Here is a 22082-nt window from a genome sequence, read left to right on the forward strand (position 1 = left end):
GATATATTTCTTTTCTGCATTTTAGCCTTTCACGAATGGAATCCCGTGATCTGCCAAGAGTCTTCTCACTGCTTTCACCGTGTAACTATATTCTCCAAAAAAAAAAAAAAGATTGTCACGGTGCAAAGGATAATTTTCGTAAAGAATCCCCACGGCCTTGACTTGATTAGTAATCTGGCTTGTTAGTTTTCCCTTTCATTTGAATCTCCATAACTGTCTTCATTGCCCAGACTTCCAACTTGTTGCTGACAAGTTTTGAAACCGTCATTTCAAATATTTAGTGATCTAGGTGCAGACAAGTCCCGTCCCCTGATTTCAGCTCCCTCATAATTAGTGTGATTTGCATTAGCATCATAATAAAGATGGCGCTGAGGGAAATAAAGAAGTTCTGTTGCAACAATAATGGAATCACTTTCATGGCAACAAGTATCGGAACACGTACGTACAGATGTCTTGGATTTAAAAAAAAAAAAAAAGACCAGGGCTGCTTTTTTTTTTTTTTTTTTTAAGCCGTTGTCAGATTTTGACAGCTGCTATGACTTGTTTTATTCTTTAATTCTTTCCTTTTTAATGGAAGGGCATCTTCCATTCATGGCTCCGGCAGTTTACCTCCTCTAAATGAGACAGAGAAATGCGAATCTCCCTGGTGGTCGATCTTTTCACAGCTGCGCTGCGATTCCAGTGTGACATCGAATTAGTAATTATAGCTGAGCGGACTGCTTTTTACAAATGACAGCCTGAGCCACGCTGCCAACAAGCAAGCCACTCAGCAGGGAATCTAGGGAAGTAAAAGAAAACGTAACTGGACTCACTTGATTTCTGGGGGATTTGACCTGACTCTTTAAAAAGCCCATGTTCTTGAGCGAGAGAGTCCTGGGGACTTACACAAATATGCATTTTGTTCATCGCTCTGCACAGTTCTTCTTCAAACTCACGTCTGATTTGCTTGGATGAAGTAAAGCCTGTGTAATGGAGTCACTAGGTTGCAATAGGAAGACTGCTTCTAACGTAGAACCTTCTAACTGCTTCTACTGCTTCTAACGTAGAACCTTCCCCCTGGAACCCATGTGAAAGAAAACAGCTGTCCCGCAATTGACATTTGTGTAACTATATCGGCAATAATCATTGTTGACACTTTGATAATGGGCTACAGAAAGCTGCCTTGTCGATCCCTGGGCATTGTGAATTGCACTGGCAATTAAGTGAGTGTCATTGTCTCTGACACTTCACCTATTACTGACCGAGGCGTCAGGCGAATTCATCATTAATACCCTTACATCGAAAACTGCTTTCCTAAACCAGTTTCCAGCATTTCTTTTGCGATCTTTACATTGTAGCAAATTGCGATTCATTCCTCCCTCTATCTGGTTCTTTGGGATGCAGTTAAAGGCAAGGGGACAAAGACGATCGGAGCATCGAGCACAGCAGCGTGTCCTTCTGGGAATCTTTCCGCTGTAGGCTGATGATCGGTTAAAGCTAGATTATCACGGGTTCTAAGCCCTAAACTCAGCTAACGCTTTAACCTTCTTCTGTAAACTCCCTTTTCTCCCCAGATGGAAGCGAATCGGTCCCCATTGCCAGCCAGTGTTAGAAACGCCTCTTCCAGCGCCCGAAGTGCAAGGAATAGGTTCCTGCCAGGGCAGGAGCGGGGTCTGTTTCTCAGACCTCAAGTTAAAGGCAGCGGCGCTAACAGCTGCCTCGTGGCCCAGAGAGGGTTTATAAAAGGGGGTTTGGGGAGGGGATTGCAAAGAGCATTAGTGGATCTGAGTCCCAGCCCCTGCTCTGGCGTTAATGGAAGTTCGGGGTGTGGGGATCAATCATTTCACTTGGTCGTCATTCGGAAGATTAAAATATTTGATTGTATCATTGGTTCTCCTGCTTCCGTGCAAGATCTCTTGTTTCAAGTGAAGCTTTCCCCTCCTGCAGAGATGCAGGTGAGTATTAGACTTGACTTTGAGGAGTCCTGGACTTGACTGACAGTCACTAAAATCCTGTCTGTTCTAGGTATAGGTGAAGATGATTGCTGTGGTTAATGGAAAAAATGTTTGGAACTGTCCTATTGTATTAGCAGATGTAAGAAGCCTCTAATGTAAACCATGGGGGTGATTCTGGGAAGTGGAGTTTTTAAGATTCAGTTCGTTTGGAATTTGGTAAGAGTGGCAGGCGGAAAAGAGAGAAGATAGCACAGGCAGTGACTCCGGTCAGCACCTGCCAGGTGACAGCATGAAAGTCCTCAGGCAGGTCTGGCTTGCGGTCGTGTATAAACTCCTAGTTGCCTTGGATTCATTTTTATTGCTCTGGGATGAATCCAACCCAGAGTATCCCAAGCGCACAGGGAGCAGTGCTGTTAGATAGGGAATTTTTTTTTTTTTTTTAAAGCTGAAAACTCTTAGTTCCAGGAAGAGTCAGGGTGGAGAGAGGACTTTAAGGTTTAGACTGGGACCTGAATTTAAGGCAATCTGTTGCAGATGCATACTTACTAAAATAATAAAATTGTGATGTTCGCTACGTTAGTATTAAACCAGAAACTATATGGTACTTAGCAAGCTTCTTCAGTTTTCAGACCCTTGAGATTTCTTACGTCGTCACCATCAACGTTTGCGCGACAGAATCTTCTGGTCAGATCGCAACCACCTGTTTTGTGTGTCTGGCATGCAGGTTAACTGTCGTCACGTCACAGCCTGTGGAGGAAAACCAAACTGTCACCATGGATATCGTCACTTACAGGGACAGGCCCTTACAGTTAAAGGGCCATCATGTTTTGAAAAGTATGACAATATCAGAAAAGCGGTAATTTCACATTTTAAATATTAGCTTGAAAATTTTAGGCAGGGGCACCTGGGCGGCTCCGTCGGTTAAGCATCCGACTTCAGCTCAGGTCATGATCTCACGGTTTGTGAGTTCGAGCCCCACATCGGGCTCTGCACACTAGCTGCACAGAGCCTGCTTCAGATTCTCCCTCTCTCTGCCCCTCCCCCCCATAAACAAATAAACATTAAAAAAAAATAGGGAAGATAAATAACCAACATCTGGGCACTTGCCAGCCTTAACAGTTTTTTTTTTTTTTTTAATGTTTATTTATTTTTGAGACAGAGAGAGACAGAGCATGAACGGGGGAGGGTCAGAGAGAGGGAGACACAGAATCCGAAACAGGCTCCAGACTCCGAGCCGTCAGCACAGAGCCCGACGCGGGACTCGAACTCACGGACCGCAAGATCATGACCTGAGCCGAAGTCGGACGCTTAACCGACTGAGCCACCCAGGCGCCCCTAGCCTTAACAGTTCTAAGTGGCCAAATCATACTAGGGCTTAGCCGGTTTTGTGTTACCGAATTGCAGCGCTGTTTGACAAGGGTGTTGAGGCATATTCTCTTTCTACATTTACACATAGACAAACAAGTTCAAAATGAAAACCACGCACCTTTCGCATCCAGCTGCTGTACATTCTCACTGTGGAAATTACAAGGTGCAGGAAGAGCCGTCGGGTCACTTCCCAAGCCACGGACGTGTGTAAACATTCTGCTTATGTTGTGAAAGAAGGTCGTTACATGTGCTCTTCCTGAGAAAGCAACTGTCGTCTTTGCTACTTCTGTACGATCTTTACCCACATTCACCAATTTGCCTTTCCGTGTATCAAATTTGTGGCTTGGATGTTTTGAGAAGCAGAACTGACTTTATTGTAAATCTCTAACATCTCTGATTACCCTAAAATTGATACCATATACGTGATGTTATTCGATCAGATTCTCTTTATCCTAGCTCCAGTGTAAGGATTACCTGAAATTCCCTCCCTCACAGAAATATTTCTGGAGAATAGATTTTCAGCCTCACAGACTGATTTTTATGAAGTGTTTTGGAAAGCCTGGGGAAGGGCGTTTTATTCTTTTTTTTTTTTTTTTTGCAAACTTTATTTTCATGTAGGTGAGCCTTGAATAACAAGTAAATCAGGAACATAAGCAACCCCGAACATGAGACAATAATTAGTACATATTTTTTTTTTTTAATGTTGTGTCTTTGGCTCCAAATGTGACAATACGGCCCATCAAAGGGACGCCAGGCAGCAATTTTTGACATTGGGGTTTACAATTAGACGTTTGTATTTATTTGTTTGTTTGTTTGTTTATTTATTTATTTAATGGTTTATTTATTTTTGAGACTGAGAGAGACAGAGCATGATTGGGGGAGGGTCAGAGAGAGGGAGACACAGAATCCAAAACAGGCTCCAGGCTCCGAGCTGTCAGCACACAGCCCGACGCGGGGCTCGAACTCACGGACCGCGAGATCGTGACCTGAGCCGAAGTCGGACGCTTAACCGACGGAGCCACCCAGGTGCCCCAGATATTTGGGGTTTTTTTTTTTTTTTTTTTTTAGTTTTTTTTGACTCCTCTGAAAGATAATTTGATTTCTTAATCTCACTGAAATAACACTTCTGTATCATTCCTGGCTTTCCTAACCCTTAAAATAACCAGGGTTACTTCACTCCATGCACGTGACAGCAACCGTGTATCAAAGCACAGAACCCAGTGAAACAGGCCAACTATGTATGCAACCCAATGGGATCATCTCCATTGGAAACAAGATGTAAATCCTTTAGGTAAACATTTAGTTTTGGTTATGTCTTCACAGAGCATTTGTAAAATTTTTAGTAATTAGGAATTTTTAAGTTTTTATTAAAAGTGCTAAAAATGTTTATATTAGAAGGGCGGTTCTAATGCCTTGGTTTTTTGGGGTTTTTTTGTTTGGTTTTTTTTTTATCTCCTTCCCTCCATGCCTTCTACCCTTGCCTCCTCTGCCCCCCGGGGATCCGTAATTTCTCTCTGGCCACCGCCTTCGCTCCTGGGTCATTGTCTGCTGAGCTGGCGACAGAGGCTCACTCTCATTTCTAAAACTGAGAGTTCCAAATTTGGTGGTGGTTAGGTCTGCAGATTTTTCCCTTTTTTTAATCTCAAAGCCCTGGCCAAATCTGTCCTTAGAGATCATTTATATCTTTTACGGAACCCTAGGGAATAGTAAGTAATTCTATTCGGAAGCGTCTATACATTTAAAATATCCACGTGTCGGTGACCTTCAGGTTCCGACTACAGTCGCGTGTACATCCTGACTCTCACGGCCATGTTCGTTTGTGTTTAGTTACACATAAACCTTTTGGGCCATGACCACCGTTGTTACGTAGCATGTTGCTTACTGATGAGGAGTAAAGACTTGGAAAGAGACACTTTAAGCAGCTGGTTCAGAACATCAGAGCCAGTATGACAGTGTTACCTACGCCAGACGTTTTGAAAACCTTGCTCCGGCGTTATCGGCAATGAGTTTGTCTCTGCCTATGCAAGCCATGCTTGAGAGCGTGCCCAGCAAAGAACCCTGACGATGTTTGTATATAACCCCCCCCATGGCAAGGCCGACCCTAAGCTTTTTTTTTTTTTTTTTTAACGTTTATTTTTGAGACGGAGAGAGACAGAGCATGAACGAGGGAGGGTCAGAGAGAGGGAGACAGAATCTGAAACAGGCTCCAGGCTCTGAGCTGTCAGCACAGAGCCCGACGCGGGGCTCGAACTCACGAACTGTGAGATCGTGACCTGAGCCGAAGTCGGACGCCCAACCGACTGAGCCACCCAGGCGCCCCAACTTTTTACGTGTCCGAACTCACAGAATCGTCACAACAGCGCCAGGGTTCTTGCCGATCCCCGTTTAGAGAGAGGAAGCCAAGTCACAGGGAGGTTAAGTAACTTGCTCAAAGTCACACAGCTGATAATTGGAGCAGATGAGATGTAACCCCCGGCAGCCGGGACCCAGTTTGTGCTCATTACCTCGCGCTTCAGTCCGGGGCCCGTGTAGAAACCCGGGCCGTGCCGGACGGGCCCGCCGTCTGGCATGAATGTCCCGGCAAGAAAGTGTGAGGGACATTCGTCCTGCTAATTTTGTCCCAACCATGGAAGCAGGGTAGGCCGGTCGCCAAGGGGACAGTGTCTCTCTGCTTACACCTTTGGCTGTCTTTGCGCGTTTGGCTGTCTTTGCGTCTTTGTGTCCAGGCCACATTAGTGGGGGTGAATGCCGTTTCGGGGCTAGCCCACCCCAGTAGAATCCTCTCCTGCAAAAGGGAGAGTCGCCTTGCCTCGTTAAACTGGGGCCGTGCCGGACTCTGTGCCGAGCTGGTTGGACGCAGCCTCCCTCGGCTGGCTGGGGCCTGGGAGCAGCTCCTGGTGGGAGTCCCAGCCCAGGGCCGGGCAGACCGGGGAGGGCCATGTGGTAGATCTTTCTGGGCCTCGCCTCCCGGCCAGTGTGGTACTACAGTTCCCTCGTTACACTTGGGGGCTCCCAATCTACACGGAACTGGCCAGGAGAACTTGGTTCAGAGGGAATAAATAAAGATTTAACCTAGTCCAGAAAGGTTGCTGACCGCTGGCTGGGAGCCAGCCTTGGGAGTGCAGTGAAGAAGCGATTCTGAGCTGATGGCTTTAGCTCTGGTGGTTTCCTCCGCCCTCTGGCTGGTTCTGCATTGACCTGGAAAGGGTATGAAAGACACCCGAAGGCCGGGGACTTCGAGGCTTTCAAAGGTCTCCTAAGTGCAGATAATCCAGTTGCGAAGCAAAGGGTAGACTGCACTGCTGCCCACAGTGGCTTCTGTGCTGCTCTGTGGACCTCACCTCTGTGGGCCGTGAACACCGCGAGTTTATTAAGTTCATTACTTCATTGCGTAGTGGTTTTCTTCACTTTAAAAAAATGTGTCTCAAATATAAATGCCTCTCATTATCAGAGGGATGTATTGAAATTGTTCTACCAGCTAAGTAATAAGAAAAAAAAAGAAAAACCAAAAAACAAATTATTTTTAACGTTTATTTTTGAGAGAGCACGCGTGTGTGCAAGTGGGGGAGGGGCAGAGAGAGAGGGAGAACACAGACTCCCGAAGCAGGCTCCAGGTCTGAGCTGTCAGCACAGAGCCCGACGCGGGGCTCGAACCCACGAACCCGAACCGTGAGATCATGACCTGAGCTGAAGTCCAACGCTAAACCAACTGAGTCACCCAGGCGCCCCCCCCAAAAACAGATTCTTAACTATACAGAACAAACCGATGATTGCCAGAGGGGAGGTGGGGGGTGATGGGGGTTAAGAGCACATTTACTGTGATGAGCGCTGAGTGATGGAATTGTCACATCACTATATTGTATACCTGAAACTAATATAACACTTTACTGGAATTAAAATTTAAAAAAAAATTTTTGTTTTAAAGCTGAGCAGTAAGGTTTGCTTGAGCATGAATCATTGTCAGGGGACTTTATCTTTGTCCTTTATTTTACATTTTTTTTAAAAGAAATTATTTTAGGGGCGCCTGGGTGGTGCAGTGGGTTAAAGCATCCAACTTCGGCTCAGGTCATGATCTCACGGTTTGTGGGTTCAAGCCCCGCATCGGGCTCTGTGCTGACAGCTCGGAGCCTGGAGCCTGCTTCGGTGTCTGTGTCTCTCTCTCTTGCTGCCCCTCCCCCGCTCATGCTCTCTGAAAAATGAATAAACCTTTAAAAAAAATTAAAATTTTTTTAAAGTTGCATAATCTCTTCTAAACTCAGTTTCCTTGTTGGTACGAATTTGAGAGAAATAGTTAAGATTGTTGTGCAGAATCAGGGAGATGATGCACTTGAATGAATTGAGGCACATGAAATGCTTATTAGCACCGTACCTATGGCTGCTGGTGCTGGTGGTGTTTCCCCCGTGCTGCCCATAAGGCAACAGCCTGGAGGGTTCCAGAAACCTGGCCTGGGCCCTGGCAAGTAAGGGGGTGGAGCCAGGATCCGGACCCTCCCCGACATCCTGGTGCTCCCACGCTCTTGCCCCACCACAGGCACTTGGGGGTGGGGTACGTGTAGACCAGTGTTGGGTTCCTCCAGCAGCTGCCCCGCTAAGGATCTGCCTTTGCCTCTTGAGACTTTCGATAAGCCCTTAAGTCTTTTAACCAATCTGGTTGCCCTTTTTAAAACTTGATCCAATCTAAACACGTCCCTAGTGCCTGTGAAATTCACAAGTGAGCTTAGTAATATAGTACCGGGTGCCCGGAGTTTTACGAGGTAGGATTAAGTTTTCCCTGTCACATGAAGTAACCCTGCTGGGGTAAACCTGAAACGGCATTCTTCTTCATTAATGTGCCTGGAATTATAAACACCTATCCAGCGTGTCATTTACTGCCTCGGCCGGGCTCCGACATCACTGACGTCAGGTTTCCCTTTTGCTCACACAGAAACAGAAATCCCTGTGCCCTTCTTCTCTTACACATACGAAGCGAGTTGAGGCAGATACCTTAATCCTTAATGCTGCCCCCCGCTCCCCCCCACACACACACACACAGACGCCCACGTCGTCCCCTTGGAGAGTCCCCTCCATCTCTGTTCTTGGGTGGAGACCTGGCTTCAGCCCTTTCTTCAGGGGCGCCTCCGGTTCCGGGTTTGGGGCAGTGAGAAACCCTGGGTCCGTTCAACTTCAGATCCTTGCATTTCATTCTCTGAAACTTTGTTACGTTTGTGACTCCGATGGAAGAACTGAGGGCTCAGTGCGGTTGACCCCAACATTTCACGTTAATGTGCTGTCTTCACATTTAGGGTTTTTCATGTCACGTTTATGACATTATTTTCAAGTTATTAATGACAAATTTAGGGAGTTCATCTACCAGGCCCCTCCCATAGCTTTCGGGAACAGCGGCATTGTGTTCTTATTTCCTCAAAACTCTGACTCCGCATAAAAGTATTTGAAAGATCAGTGTCCCCCAAGAATGCTGTTATTCATCTGTCCATTTTGCGTATTCGTGCTGCCTTATTTAAAAAACATTTTTTTTAATGTTTCTTTTTTGAGAGACAGAGTGACAGAGCATGAGCAGGGGAGGGACAGAGAAAGACACAGAATCTGAAGCAGGCTCCAGGCTCGGAGCTGTGAGCACAGAGCCTGAAGCGGGACTTGAACCCGTGAACCGTGAGATCGTGACCTGAGCTGAAGTGGGACGCTCAACCAACTGAGCCACCAAGGTGCCCCAGGAATATGATTATTTATAGTACACATAAGGAAAAAGTGTCAAATGTTTGGATCTCTGCTATACCTGCATTGTAGAAATAGCTATTCTGGCAGTAGTCTTACCAAAAATTGCAAAGCTTCAAATTTTTGCAAAGTTAAAAACGAGTAGCAAAGCTACAGATTTGGAATTGTGTAATATATGTGCATATATGTATATATACAGACAGATGTGAGCAGTTTACATAGCAGGAAAAGTGAGCAGTTTCAGGCATTTGAGAAATGGTTCTGCAGGGGTGCCTGGGTGGCCCAGTCAGTTCAATGTCTGACTTCAGCTCAGGTCACGATCTCACGGTTCGTGGGTTCGAGCCCCACGTCCGGCTGCTTCGGATCTTCTGTCCTCCTCCCTCTCTGCCCCTCCCCTGCTCGCGTGTGCTCTCTCTCAAAAGTAAACATTTTTGAAAAAGAAAAATGGTTCCACAGATCTGTGCAATGAGTTTTCTTTTATCACTCTGAATAGCAGGGTAGGGCAGTGTGGGGAACAAGAGAATACATTCTTTCCTTGGATTATTTTTTTTTTTCATTTAGCTCACACTTATGGAAAAGAGAGCCATTCAGACATTCATTAATATGGTAAGAAAGACAATATCTTGTATTGGATTCCTTTCAAGTGGAAGAAATAAGCTATGAGTTGCTGACGGGAGCGGGGAGGGGTTTTGATTGCTCTTGAACTCTCCCAAAATGCAGGTTGCACGAAGTTAAATAGAATAATCCTCACGAGTTTAAAATTAAATGCCCATATTATCCTGCAGCATAAGCTAGTTTTGTTCTGCTTGTGACCCGTGTTTCGGTCGTCCCCCCCGTTACTTTGCGTTGATCGGGTCAGCATAAGTTCCGTTTAATCGCCAGCCCACCACCCTCTTGTTTATTTGTAAAGGACAGAACTTCTCATCTTAGTATGTTTTGTATTAAAAGAAGACAGTTTCCTTCGGCATTGCCCAACTGCAAACAGAATTTTCTTGGCGGGGTGGTGACCAGGAAGGCTTAGAAGGACAGGTGGCTAACCTCTGGCTGCATGATCTCCCCGACTGAGAAATTAGATATGATTCTGGATGGTGCTTTTCTGAGGCCAGATAACGTGTTATTTGTAACATGAACCCGGCAAAGGCTACCCAAAAAGTGTCGGGGGCGTGGAGTTGGGTTGTACCAGTAAGAAAATTGAAGGTTCCTGACAAAGAATTCCAAGAATACAAATTCTATACTTAGAAGACCTCTTGTAAGAAAGTGAATCCAGGAAAGCAGTCAGGTTCATGCCCACGAAAACCATGAAATCTGTTACTAAACTTCATAATATGGAGTATGTGTGACCCTCCACTCCTGGTGGGAATGCTTCCAGCGGCCGTAGCTCACTGGTGCCCCCTTGCGGTATTCAAGCCACCTCGCATGTTGTTGCCTTGGGTAAAAGACTCCCACAGTGAACGAGGGGGACTGTTGCTGGGGGTGGAAACTTATCCTCCGGGGACTGGAAGACTTACGTGTTTTGTCTTTTTTAATTTTATTTTATTCAAGCTTCTTTCATTCTTTTTGTCATTTGCTTTAGGCCAAAGAGCTACCGACCTTAAAGGATAATGACTTCATTAACGAGGGCCAGAAGATTTATATTGACGACAACAACAAAAAGGCCTTCCTGGAAAAACTGAAAAAGGATGTCGAGGTAAGAAAAATCAGTATAAAGGACGGCCCCGTTGTAGAAACGTCAACCGTCTGGGTTGGCTTCTGAAGCTTCTTCAACCATCTGTTCAAATCTGCAACCGAGGCCAAAATGCCTGTTGTACGTGATCAAAGTCAGGTGTAAACAGGTGTATCTCACGCATGGTCTGGTTGAGAAAAGCGCGCCAGACCACAAACCGAAGAAAGTGCCTGAAGGCCTCTGCCGGGCATCGCCCCGCTCGGGTTCCCACCTTCTAGTTGGCAGGAGGGTCTGTTCAGTGGAAGCCCGCTCGCACCGACTGCCCGCGGCCCCCAGAGTGAGGGTTCCGCGGAACCGTGGTGTCCCGTCACGCAGCAGAGCATTTCAAACGCAGACGTTCAGGAACCGCATCTCGGTGTCCGTGAACACATTCCCGGTCACCTGATGCTTGAACATTTCCAGCAGTCTCTGTGAAAGTAGCCCCACTGAGCCTTACACGTCGTGGGAACGGAGCAAAGGTGGCTCCTCATACCAGTGTCATGGGGGGGGGGGGGGGGGATGGTTGTGACACATCAAATACTGTGTGAAAATGGGCTTTTCGTCCATAATGAAGTTTTCTTTCTTTCACTGTTATTCTGGTTAAGAATGAGAAATGTACTTTTCCTGCTCTCCCGTTGGACTTCCTGTTATGCATCTTTTAGAAATCAAGCCGGGAGAAGTTATTTTCTTGAAATTTGTTAGGTTTGTAAGACAGTGCAAAGAGAATTCTGATTTAGACAGTTCCTGAACTAACTTTTGCTGAGCTGTTACTTCTGTTCGTACGTATGCGTGAACGTGGTATATACTTTTTATTTTTTTTACTTTTCTTTATTTTTTTAATACTTATTTTTGAGAGAGAGACAGAGAGAAGGAGAGAGAAGAGTGTGAACAGGGGAGGGGCAGAGAGACAGAGGGAGACACAGAATCCAAAGCAGGCTCCAGGCTCTGAGCTGTCGGCACAGAGCCCGATGTGGGGCTTAAACTCACGGACGGTGAGATCACGACTTGAGCCAAGGTAGGACACTCAACCGTCAGAGCCACCCAGGCGCCTCTATTTTTTTACTTTTAAAATCCAGTCCCCCAGACAGCAATACAGCTCTACTACTTAGAGGCTTTGTGGCAAGTTCTTTTCATGTCATCAAACAAAAACAATTAAAATGGCTTGAGCCAAAGGATGAGTGTGCGTTAGACTGTATCCCCCGCGAGGGCTGAGCAGTTTTTACAATATTCTTTTCACTGTTCTAACATCTCTTTCATTGTAAGATACCCAGACAGACTGAAGGAGTTCATAATTATTTTCAGGTCATGAATTTATTCTCATTAAAAACATTTACTTTTTTTTTTTTTTTAACCTAGCTCGTGTATATACTTCAGTTAGAACCTAAATATTGTTTATTTGTGAAGGATACAACTGTCTACTGAGAAAGAGAAGTAGAGGGGCTCCTGGGTGGCTCAGTCAGTTGAGCGACTTCGGCTCAGGTCATGATCTCGTCGTTCGTGAGTTCGAGCCCCGCGTCAGGCTCTGTGCTGACAGCTCGGAGCCTGGAGCCTGCTTCGGATTCTGTGTCTCCTCCTCTCTCTGTGCCCCTCCCCTGCTTGCACACTGTCTCCCTCTCAAATATAAATAAACATTAAAAAAAAAATAGAAGTAGAAAAAAAGTAGAAAATCATGTAACATTTTTCTCCAGTCTTTCATTAATAAGTTTATTTTTCCATTGTTGTCGGTGGTTATTATTATAATACATATTAAACATTAAATATTTCCCTTACTTTGGTGTCAGCCTGATCTAACTGATAACTAAGTACTCGAGGAAGACCTTCTCAGTTTCAGCTTTTTATTCATTAATCAGTGAATCTTTGATCCTGAGAATAATATGGCTTGAGCAATTATGGTAAATATATGCTTTAGGGGTTGTGCACGATCTGCCAAGAAAAAATGTTTTCATCCTTTTTTCTGTTGGCTGTGTACCACTAGGATATTTAGACTCCAGAACTAACGTAACTGAAGCAGTTCAAATTTACAGTTGAATTACATAAGGATCCTCTTAGCCCTTTTGTTGTCTCTAATAATGTCGTTGATTAGAGGATTTGGAGAGTTTAATCCCATACGTGGCTCTCGCGCTTAGCTGTTCTGTTGAAATGGAAGCAGGGCATAAAGCATTCTTTCCTTAAAAAAAAAATTCTCAGTGGCTGATACAAGTATCTTTAGTTTTGAAATTCATGCAGAAGCATCATTACATTTTTAAGCGGGTAATTGTGGTGAGGTAGCTTGACATCTGATCTTGGTAAATGAAACTAGATTTTAATCTAGTTTCATTTTTGTAACACTCTGCTTTCTAAGTTAGCTGACTGGCCTGTTAGTTTTTTTGGAGGGGATGGGGGGTTGGTGGTACTTTTTGTTTTTTACTTAAGACTTAAAAGGTGAATTTATTACACCTCAGTAAGTAATCTGCTTTTTTATGTTTTTTTTTTTTTTAAATGGTTATTTTTGAGAAAGAGAGAGCGCAAGCAGGGGAGGGGCAGAGAGAGAGGGAGACCGAGGATCCCAAGTGGGCTCCACGCCGACAGCAGAGAGCGCCATGTGGGGCTCAAACTCACGAACCGTTAGATCGTGACCCGAGCCGAAGTCCGATGCTTAACCAAGTGAGCCACCCAGGTGCCCCAGTAACCTGTTTTTGTAGCAGAAAGAAGAGAATGTCCTGAGAATCTAGCTGTTCTGGTTGTTTTGTTTTGTTTCCCTGCACCCAAAATCCTGTTCTGTTCATATACTCTGCAAAGAAAGCTTTGCACATAACTCCATATTGGTGAGCCCTTTTCTCCAAAAGGAGGTGCTGTATGGAGAGGGGCAATCACTTTTGCCTTCTGGCCTGCGCGTGGTCGGCGCCCACCGTGACTGCAGAGAACTGACACCCGTATCTCCTCTCACTGGCTCACGCCGGGATCCCCGTGGTGTCCGGGAGCACCCCCACCACGGGGCATCTCAGCTGTGGGGTCTCTGGGCCCGCAGCCTTGGAAGTGGGTGGGAGTCGGGAGAGGCCGGGGGAGGGATGGTGAGCCACCGGCGTCGACGGAGTCACGCGTAGAGCCTGACTCCTTCCCATGCAGACATCGTCTCTTTCATTCGAAACTCCTGGGGGTGAGTGCTGTTGTTACCCAGTCTGTGGATGGGAAAACCGAGCCCAGAGACTAATTTGGGATTTGAGGCTGTCAGAGGCCACGCTCCTAAACTGCTCTGATACGAAACGCAAATGAGAAACGTCTGTGAGATCGCAGTTAAGATTTTGTTGCCCGATAAATGACCCAAAGGAGGATTATTACAACTTTTAACGAGTGATATAAGAGAACTGTTAAATAGTGCTGGTTGGAATTTTAATTCTGCATTGCAGATGTGTTAGGAGGTGGTAATTCAGTAGAGCAAATGTGTTAATAAATAAAGTGAGTTTAAACATTGCGAAAGAGAGCTTATTAATGGCTCCCTTACCACGTCGTTTTCTAGAAGGGTTTGTGACAGGACTCGTTAAAGATCTTGAAGAAGACACTAGCTCAGAGATTTGGCATAAAGAGGGATTAATCATGAAAGAATCACATTAGGTGGGATCTTCTGAGGGGAAAAGAAGCCCAGAGGTCTGGCAGATAATTATTAACAAGTTGGAAAAGGAGGAAAGGCGAGGGCCCTGAAGATTATAAAGATTCAAACATCGTCATGCTTCGAAATCTTACGTACTTAAAAAAAAAAAAAAATCAATAAATTTGAGTCAGAAGCTTAAAGGGATGAAGAGAAACCAGAGCAGATGTGTATTAAGTTCCTTAATGTCAGCTGGAGGCAAACAAACCCCAGCAGTGGAACCTTTAACCCCTCCCCAGCCACGTGGAATCTTCCAGGCCACGGCAGTTTTGCGACACCCGGCGGGAATTTTCTTGAGTTTATTGCCACATTCCCCTCTACTTCAGAAGAGATGGAAAATAAACTTTATGGAGACAAGAGCTAGTGGGGTTCTCCACGCTTCTCCTCTTGGCCCACCTAACTTGAACCTGTCCCCGTGTTTAAAGTGCGGACTTGTTGGAAAAAAGCCTTCTACCATAATAACAGCAACACGGGCAATCACAGTAACAGCCTCCATTGTTGCGAGCGAGGCCCGGTTTCCATCACCTGAGCTACGCGTCCTCTCTCCTTCCTCTCCACACCCCTATGAGCTTAGCGGGATTATCCCATTGTACAGTTAGAATAACTGAGGCTCGGGGAGGTGGATGCCTTGTCAAGTCACAGAGCTAGTGAGAGAAGTAAGGTTTCATTTCCCATCGGACTCCCAGACCTATACTCTTATTATTTTTTTATTTTTTTTTAATATTTATTTATTTTTGAGAGAGACAGTGGGGGAGGAGCAGAGAGAGAGGGAGACAGAGGATCCAAAGCGGGCCCTGCATCGACAGCAGAGATCCCGATGTAGGGCTCAAACTCACAAACTCTGAGATCACGACCTGAGCCAAAGTCGGACGCTTAACTAACTGAGCCACCCAGGAGCCCGGAGAGCAGCTTCTTACCTAGAGATGCGTATTATGTTTCACTGATGGTTTCAGTTTTGTATTTTGCATACAGATGTTTCCTTACTGAAAAAGGGAGCCTGGGCACTAGTCTGACTGCAGAGCTAAGACCCAGGAAAGGGCCTGGCATCGTGAGCATCGCGGATATGGGAGGGGAGGGACTCCACTGAGTGCAGCGGCCCAGCCCTGGTCATCCTCCCTTCCCGGCTGACCTTTGCAAGTTCATTACAGGCAGCCCCTTACTTTTGTAATCAGGCACACCTGCAAGGGTGTTTGAAAACCAGCCTTCTGAAGGTCAAACTGTAGACTTACATGATAGCGAGGTTCCGCTCTGGCAAAGATACGTGCTAAATGCTCTCGCTTTGCTTCCAGTAGGTGCTTCCTCTTACAGTCTCAAAGGTTTCTTTGTTGCTTTGCTCTATGTTTTTACTTGCCCTGGGTTGTTGTTTCTTCGAGAAAGGGGTTAGGGAAATTAGGGTGAGTTCAAGGGGACTGGGGAAGAGGCAGCAGGCATCTCATTCACTTGTCTAGTAAATACGGACACCTTACCACCGGGAATACGGTGAGGGCAGAAACAGCCAGAGCCCCTGCCCTCACGGGGCTGCCGTGTTCAGGGAAGACAGAAGCTTCCCCAAATAATCTGACAAGGTAAATGTGCAGCCAAGCCAAGTGTCATTAGGGAAAAGTGTGCGGGTCCCTCTACGCCCCTGCTTTGGGGGCGCGGCCCAGGCAAGAATCAGGAAAGGCTTCCAGAAGCAAGCGTCCCTGCAGTTGTGATCTGAAGGTCAAGTGGTGCAGGTGAGAGGGCCGGAAGGTGGGCTGGAACAGGCTTCAAGGCAGCCAAAGAGGTAATGGGGCCAACCATCCTGGTCGGCTGGGCCGTGTTTGCTTCTGCCCCGCGAGGAACAGGCACCCGCTGCAAGGCCTAGAGCAGGGGCAGAGTTAAGATCAAACTCGCATTTTGAAAAGATCCTCCCTTCCCAGAGGGCTGGGACCCTTACCGCTTCTCAGGGACCTTCCAAGTATCCGGGAGGAGTGGGGATGGAAAGAAGGGGGCCTGTGGCCCGGCCGAGCAGCCCACTCCCCAACCTGTGCCCGCCCCCTCCCCCCCAACACGTGGGCTCTCTGGGGAGATGTTGCCAGCCGGGAACCCGGTGTCTGCAGCGTGCAGCGTGTTCTGTAAGCACCGTGCCCATCGTGGGAGGGGCCAGGAGACAGAGACGCACGGATCCTGTTGTCCAGGAGCCCAGAGGCCGAGCTCCGCCCCTGCCACAGCCTCCTGGGGCCCGTGGCCACTGGGGAGCATCTTGCCCGCCACACCCGCGGCGGGGTCAGAGAGCATGACTGGGTGTTTCGGCCTCAGTGTCTCCCAGACGTCTTTTGTTTCCACGGGGTGCTCCGAAGGGGGGTAAAGAGATGAAGCCGGTGTGAGGCGTGCCGCCGGCACCTACCCCTCGCGGAGACTCCCTGTGCTTGGCAACTCGGGGAGGCCCTCCTCCTCAGGAACCGTTTGATTGAACTCATTTTTTCCATACTAGTGTTGCAAAGAACACGACTTGGGAAGAGCTGCCTTACTGCAGTTTCCAGAAGCAGCGTAGCGCAGCGTAAAGAACGAGCTTTGAACGCGGGATCCTGAATTCATGACTTCTTAGCTTTGAGTCCCTGGAGGCCAGCTGTCTCTGTCCCCACAGCACCTGGTTCTCTTCCACATCCATGGAGATGCAGGTCCGTGGGGAGCAGACCAAGTAACCCAGATCTGGCTACACGGCTGGGCGGCTGGCCACGTCGGCAGGAGATTCACGGGTCTTACCGCGTTGTCATTCACTCGAGAGAGGGACGGTTGCCCACGTGAGTTCCTGGTCACCCCAAAGCCCAGCACCTGCCAGGGGCCACGGCACGATGAGCAGTCTTTGTCCACCAGACAAAGTCTAGCTGAGCGAGGTGGGCCCAGAAAGGTGGTTCTGTGATTTACTTTAAAGGGGGAGTTTGGGGAAGACCATGGGAGGAACAAGAGCTTCCTCTCTCTCTCTCGGGCTCAGAAAATTGATTCAAGGCATGAGAACCAGCACTGTGTTTTGCTGCTGTTTTGTGGTTTTGGGGTTTTTTTGTCTTTTTTTGTAACTGGAATAAGTAACGCTTACTTACAAATACTATTCTAAGATATTTAACGTGTTTACGGTGATGATTTGCTGTACGTATCCATCGTCAGAGGATTCCCCCATCAAGTTAGGAACACAACCATTACCTCAGATATTTACCTTTTTTTGTTCTTCTGGTGAGAACGTTTAAGTCCTACCCTCTTAGCGATCTTCAGTTATACGCGACACGGTGTTACCAACTACAGTCACCACGTTGTGCGTTAGATCCTCAGACCTTACACATCTGATAGCTGTAGGTTTGCACCCTTTTTCCAACTCTCCTTAGTTCTTCCACACCACCCCCCACCGGCTCCTGGCAACCACTTTTCTATTGATTCTGTGAGTTCACACCCCCCCCCCCCCCCCCCCCGCAACATACACACACACATAAGTGATACCACACGGTATTTGTCTTTCCTGTCTGGCTTATTTCGTTTAGCGTAACGCCCAGCGGGTTCACAGTGACAGAATTTTTCTTTCTTTTTTTAAGATGAAACAACATTCCTCAGTGTACACATACCCCATTTTCTCGATCCAGTTATCCACTGACAGGTCATTTCCATACCTTGGCTATTATGAATAATGCTGCAGCGGACATGGGAGTACAGATATATCTTCGAGATAATGGTTTTGTTTCCTGTGGATATGCACCCAGAACTGGGATTGCTGGATCGTAGGGTAGTTCTGTTTTTAATTCCTTGAGGAATTTTCATACCGTTTTCCATGCTGGCCGCACCGATTTACATCCCCACCGACAGTGCACAAGCTTCTCTTTTCTCCACATCCTGGCCAACACCTGTTATCTCGTCTTTCTGACACCAGCCATTCTGACAGGTGTGACCCCCTCATTGTGGTTTTGATTTGCATTTCCCTGATGATGAGTGATGTGGAGCATCTTTTTGTGTACCTGTTGGCTGCTGAGTACTCTTTTGGCAAAGGGTTTGCACGTTATCCGTTTTTAGGTATTAGGGCTCTCCTACCTTGCTTACACGCCTAAACGAGGATTTGTGTGATTTCCTTTTCCCCCCTGAGCTTCAGTGAGGAAGAGTCAGCCTGGCCCCAGGGGATTCGTGGTGGGAAGACATGGAAATGGGAGCTAAGAAAGAGGAGAGCAGGAGGAGGCCTGGGCTGGTGAGGAACGGAAGGCCTCTGGGCACAGCTGGCGTGGGAGGTCCCCTCCTGGCTTCTCCTTCAGCTCAGACACCGAGCTGCTTCCCTACAGGCTGGGGGGCCGGGGCGGGGGGGGGGGGGGGGGGGTTCCTGCAGGTCTCCACAAATGGATTTCGTTTCACTCATTTTCGGCCATAACTCCCAAGACCGGTCATTTCACATGCTTGCCCTTTGTGTAAGGAAGTTCATGTCCTAACTTCTGCCGGGATGGCCGGAGGCCAGCTGGCTGCTCTGCGTCACCGAACGAGGGTGGCATCAGGCCCTCCGAGAGCTGGGGCCCTGCGTCTTCTTGGGCCATGGGCACGGGGTGGGAGCAGAACCGGACCCTGTGCGGAGCCAGCTGGGTGGGGACCGGGGAGCTGTGGGGTTTTAGCCAGCAGACGGGCCGGCACGTTTTGCCCTCAGTTCTAGCCACACTTTAATGGAGCGATTAGAACACGTGTCTGGGTGCGTCTCCTAAGAAGAGAAAAGAAAAATGGCGTGAGAAGTCCAGAGAGGAGTAGGAGAGGCAGGCTGACCCTCAGAGCCAGGTCTCGGCCCACGTTCCGTTCTACCCGCGGCTGGAACGGGACGAGCGGGGAGGGGGGTCCTGGGCCTGTGCTGCCTCATGCGAAGTGGACCACGCCCTCAGCTCCTCCAGTCTCCCCGCTTCCAGAAGGAAACCTGAGCAGGACAGGACTGTGTTACTCACCCGAGCACTGACACAGGCGTTTGCTGGTCAGTTGGGACATTTGGGCTTTTACTTAGTGGGGACGGACAGCGTACTCACGTCCTCGGCCCAGTGTGCTGAATTTCCAAGTGCTTTCACAAGAGACTGCTGGAAGCCACTTGGGAGGTCCCTGGTCTTTCCCCTCGGCCAGTCTTAGTTGTTGGGAGGGCAGCTCTCTTCCCTCCTTGCCAGCCATGTGCTGTGCTCTCTGGGCTAATCCAGCCTCCATGGGATGTGTGCCCGCCTCTCGGCATCCAGCTTGGCGTCTCAGGGAAAATACTACTAGCGCCGGGCCGGCCCGGGGTGTGGGGCTCCGTTTTCGGCCCGCGAAGCTTCCGCGGGGCTGGGAGAGCATCCCAAAGGAGGCTCCTGGCTGGCCGCCTCTCGGGAAGACCCTCTTCTCGTTTCTGCCGCCCCCTGGCTCACAGCCTTCCCCCGTGTGCATTTTCCTGAGCTTGTTTTCTCCAGATGTGGGGTTTGAAGGCCTGACTGACCCTGCTGCCTCCCACCCTCAGTTTCTCGCCCAGCTGAAGCTCATGGACTACAGCCTGCTGGTGGGAATCCATGATGTGGAGCGAGCCGAGCAGGAGGAGGTGGAGTGTGAGGAGAACGACGGGGAAGAGGAGGGGGAGAGCGACGGCACCCACCCCGTGGGAACCCCTCCGGACAGTCCTGGAAACACGCTCAACAGCTCACCGCCTTTGGCCCCGGGGGAGTTTGATCCAAACATTGACGTTTATGGGATTAAATGCCATGAAAGTAAGCTGAGCTCTTACCACCTCTTTTTATGTATGAAGTGACTTGATTTTTGCATTGTTTCCCACTAGTAATCATAATCCCGGTTAAAAGTCTGCTGCCCTCCAAGGCTTATTCTCCAGAGCCTCAGTAGCTGACTCAGGGACACGAGCATGTTAAGGGTAACTCATCTCTGGTTTTGAAACGGGATGTGATCGGGCCCTTGAATTTTGTGATGTTGGAATGGAGTGAAGCCACAAACTATGTAACACCCACGTACCCACACTTAGGTGCGGACAGATAACATATAGAAGAAACGTTTAAAAATTTTTTTTTCTTCGCCATCTCTTACGTGGATCCAAAACGTCAGGAATCCATCCTGAGCTAGGCACACACGAAGTCCCTAGTGTGCCTCACGGTGGGGGGGAGGCTCATGCGGACGCCCTGGAGGGCTGGCGCCTCATCGCTACCGCTACCGGCCCTTCCCCTTTCAGGAGCGCTGAAGCTGGCCCAGGGCGTGGGATGAGGGTGTCTGGTCTGCTGTTGTGTCTGTCTGTCCTCTGCTGTGCCCCCTGGCCGCCCATTAAGGGGTCTCTATGGCCCTCTTGTCTAAGTGAGCCCAATCTTAATCCTCCAAATCTGGGTGACTGGATATTTGAAGGAATATCACCTTCTACCTTAGCTACTGAGACATGAGAAAACCAAGATAATTTGGAGGTAGGATAAAAACAGTCCTCTTATTTTTTGAGTAATAACAATTGTGGTTCATCATTGTTTAAAAAAAAAAAAAAAAAAAGATGTGGCATATCAGCCAAGTGAGCTTGAGTTATTTTGCTCCCCAGAATTTTCTTCAGTGCAGAAAATGAGATGTAGTCAAATGTACTTTTCTTATTGTTTATAATTAAAACAGCCTATTTGTGGAAATACGTGGAAGACGGATCTTAGAGATGATAAATGCCTTTCTGCAGTTCTGATGCTAGACTCAGAATTATGAACGGCTGTAAGGACAGGCACACCTCAAAGGTGTTGCAGGGTCAGTTCTAGACCACCACCACCACGTGAGTCAGATGAATGTTCTGGTTTCCTGGTACATATAGAAGTTATGTTTACACTGCTGTATAGTCTAAGTGTGCAACAGCGTTATATCTTTAATAAACAATGTACGTACCTTATTTTAAAAATACTTCATCGCTCAAATATACTAATACCATCATCTGAGCCTTCAGTGAATTGTAATCATTGATCACAGATCACCGTGCAAATACAATAATGAAAAAGTCTAAACTGTTGCTAGGATTACCAGAATGTGTCGGAGTCACGAAGTGAGCAAATGCCATTGGGAAAATGGTGCCGGCGGACTTGCTTGACACAGGGTTGCCATGAACCTTCAACCTGTGGAAAACGCAGTATGTGCAAAGCACCGTAAAGCAAGGTGTGCCTGTAGTTAACGGTAGACTAGGAGTGAGGAGCGTAATTCCATCTACCTGTTGTATGAGCATCTCTCTCTACACCAAAGCAATCCATAATCGTTAAAGAAAATGCAGATTGACAAAAATTAAAAACCACCTCCCCCTTGGACCTCTACTGGTAACATCCTAGGGTGATACTTTTTTACTTTTTGAATTGAGAGGGAATTGGGGAAAGTTAAGCTGTTTAACAGGGATATGCAGGAGTTACGTGGATGCTTTTTCCAAATTACTATTTTATTTATCAGTTAACTTTTTTTGTATTTGGGGATAGCTGATACACAGTGTTAACGTTAACTTCCGGTGGACAACACAGCGATTTTAGGCGCTGCGCTGGGCTTTCTGCCGTGCCCGCACCTGCCCACCTCTCAGCCCTGGTGCCGAGTCACTGCTGTGTTCCCTACGCTGTGCCTTTCTGCTCCGTGACTTGTTCCTCCCATAACCGGAAGCCGGTCTCTCCCAGTCCCCTCACCCAGTCTGCCCATCTCTCTATTCCATAAAACATGGAGGAGGGGGTAAAAGTTTTTTTTTAGCATGTGTCTGAACTTACATGGACATGGCCTTAGTTTTCAGACTCCTCCAAACCCTGTTCTGTCCTGAGTCCCT

The 22082-nt window shown here is 47.6% G+C and overlaps 1 protein-coding gene across 5 annotated transcripts in view; it reads left to right on the forward strand.

The window, feature by feature from the left end:
* The window catches only part of PIP4K2A (phosphatidylinositol-5-phosphate 4-kinase type 2 alpha), a 186099-nt gene that overhangs the window by 158970 nt on the left and 5047 nt on the right, over positions 1-22082 (forward strand). For all 5 annotated transcript variants that reach the window (XM_058681714.1, XM_058681716.1, XM_058681712.1 and 2 more), the window contains 2 exons: positions 10588-10701; positions 19791-20034. In XM_058681714.1, coding sequence (XP_058537697.1) covers positions 10588-10701; positions 19791-20034 — 358 coding nt within the window. The remainder of the gene's footprint in view (positions 1-10587; positions 10702-19790; positions 20035-22082) is intronic.

The sequence above is a fragment of the Neofelis nebulosa genome, chromosome 8, assembly GCF_028018385.1.
Source record: "Neofelis nebulosa isolate mNeoNeb1 chromosome 8, mNeoNeb1.pri, whole genome shotgun sequence".
Classification (NCBI taxonomy): domain Eukaryota; kingdom Metazoa; phylum Chordata; class Mammalia; order Carnivora; family Felidae; genus Neofelis; species Neofelis nebulosa.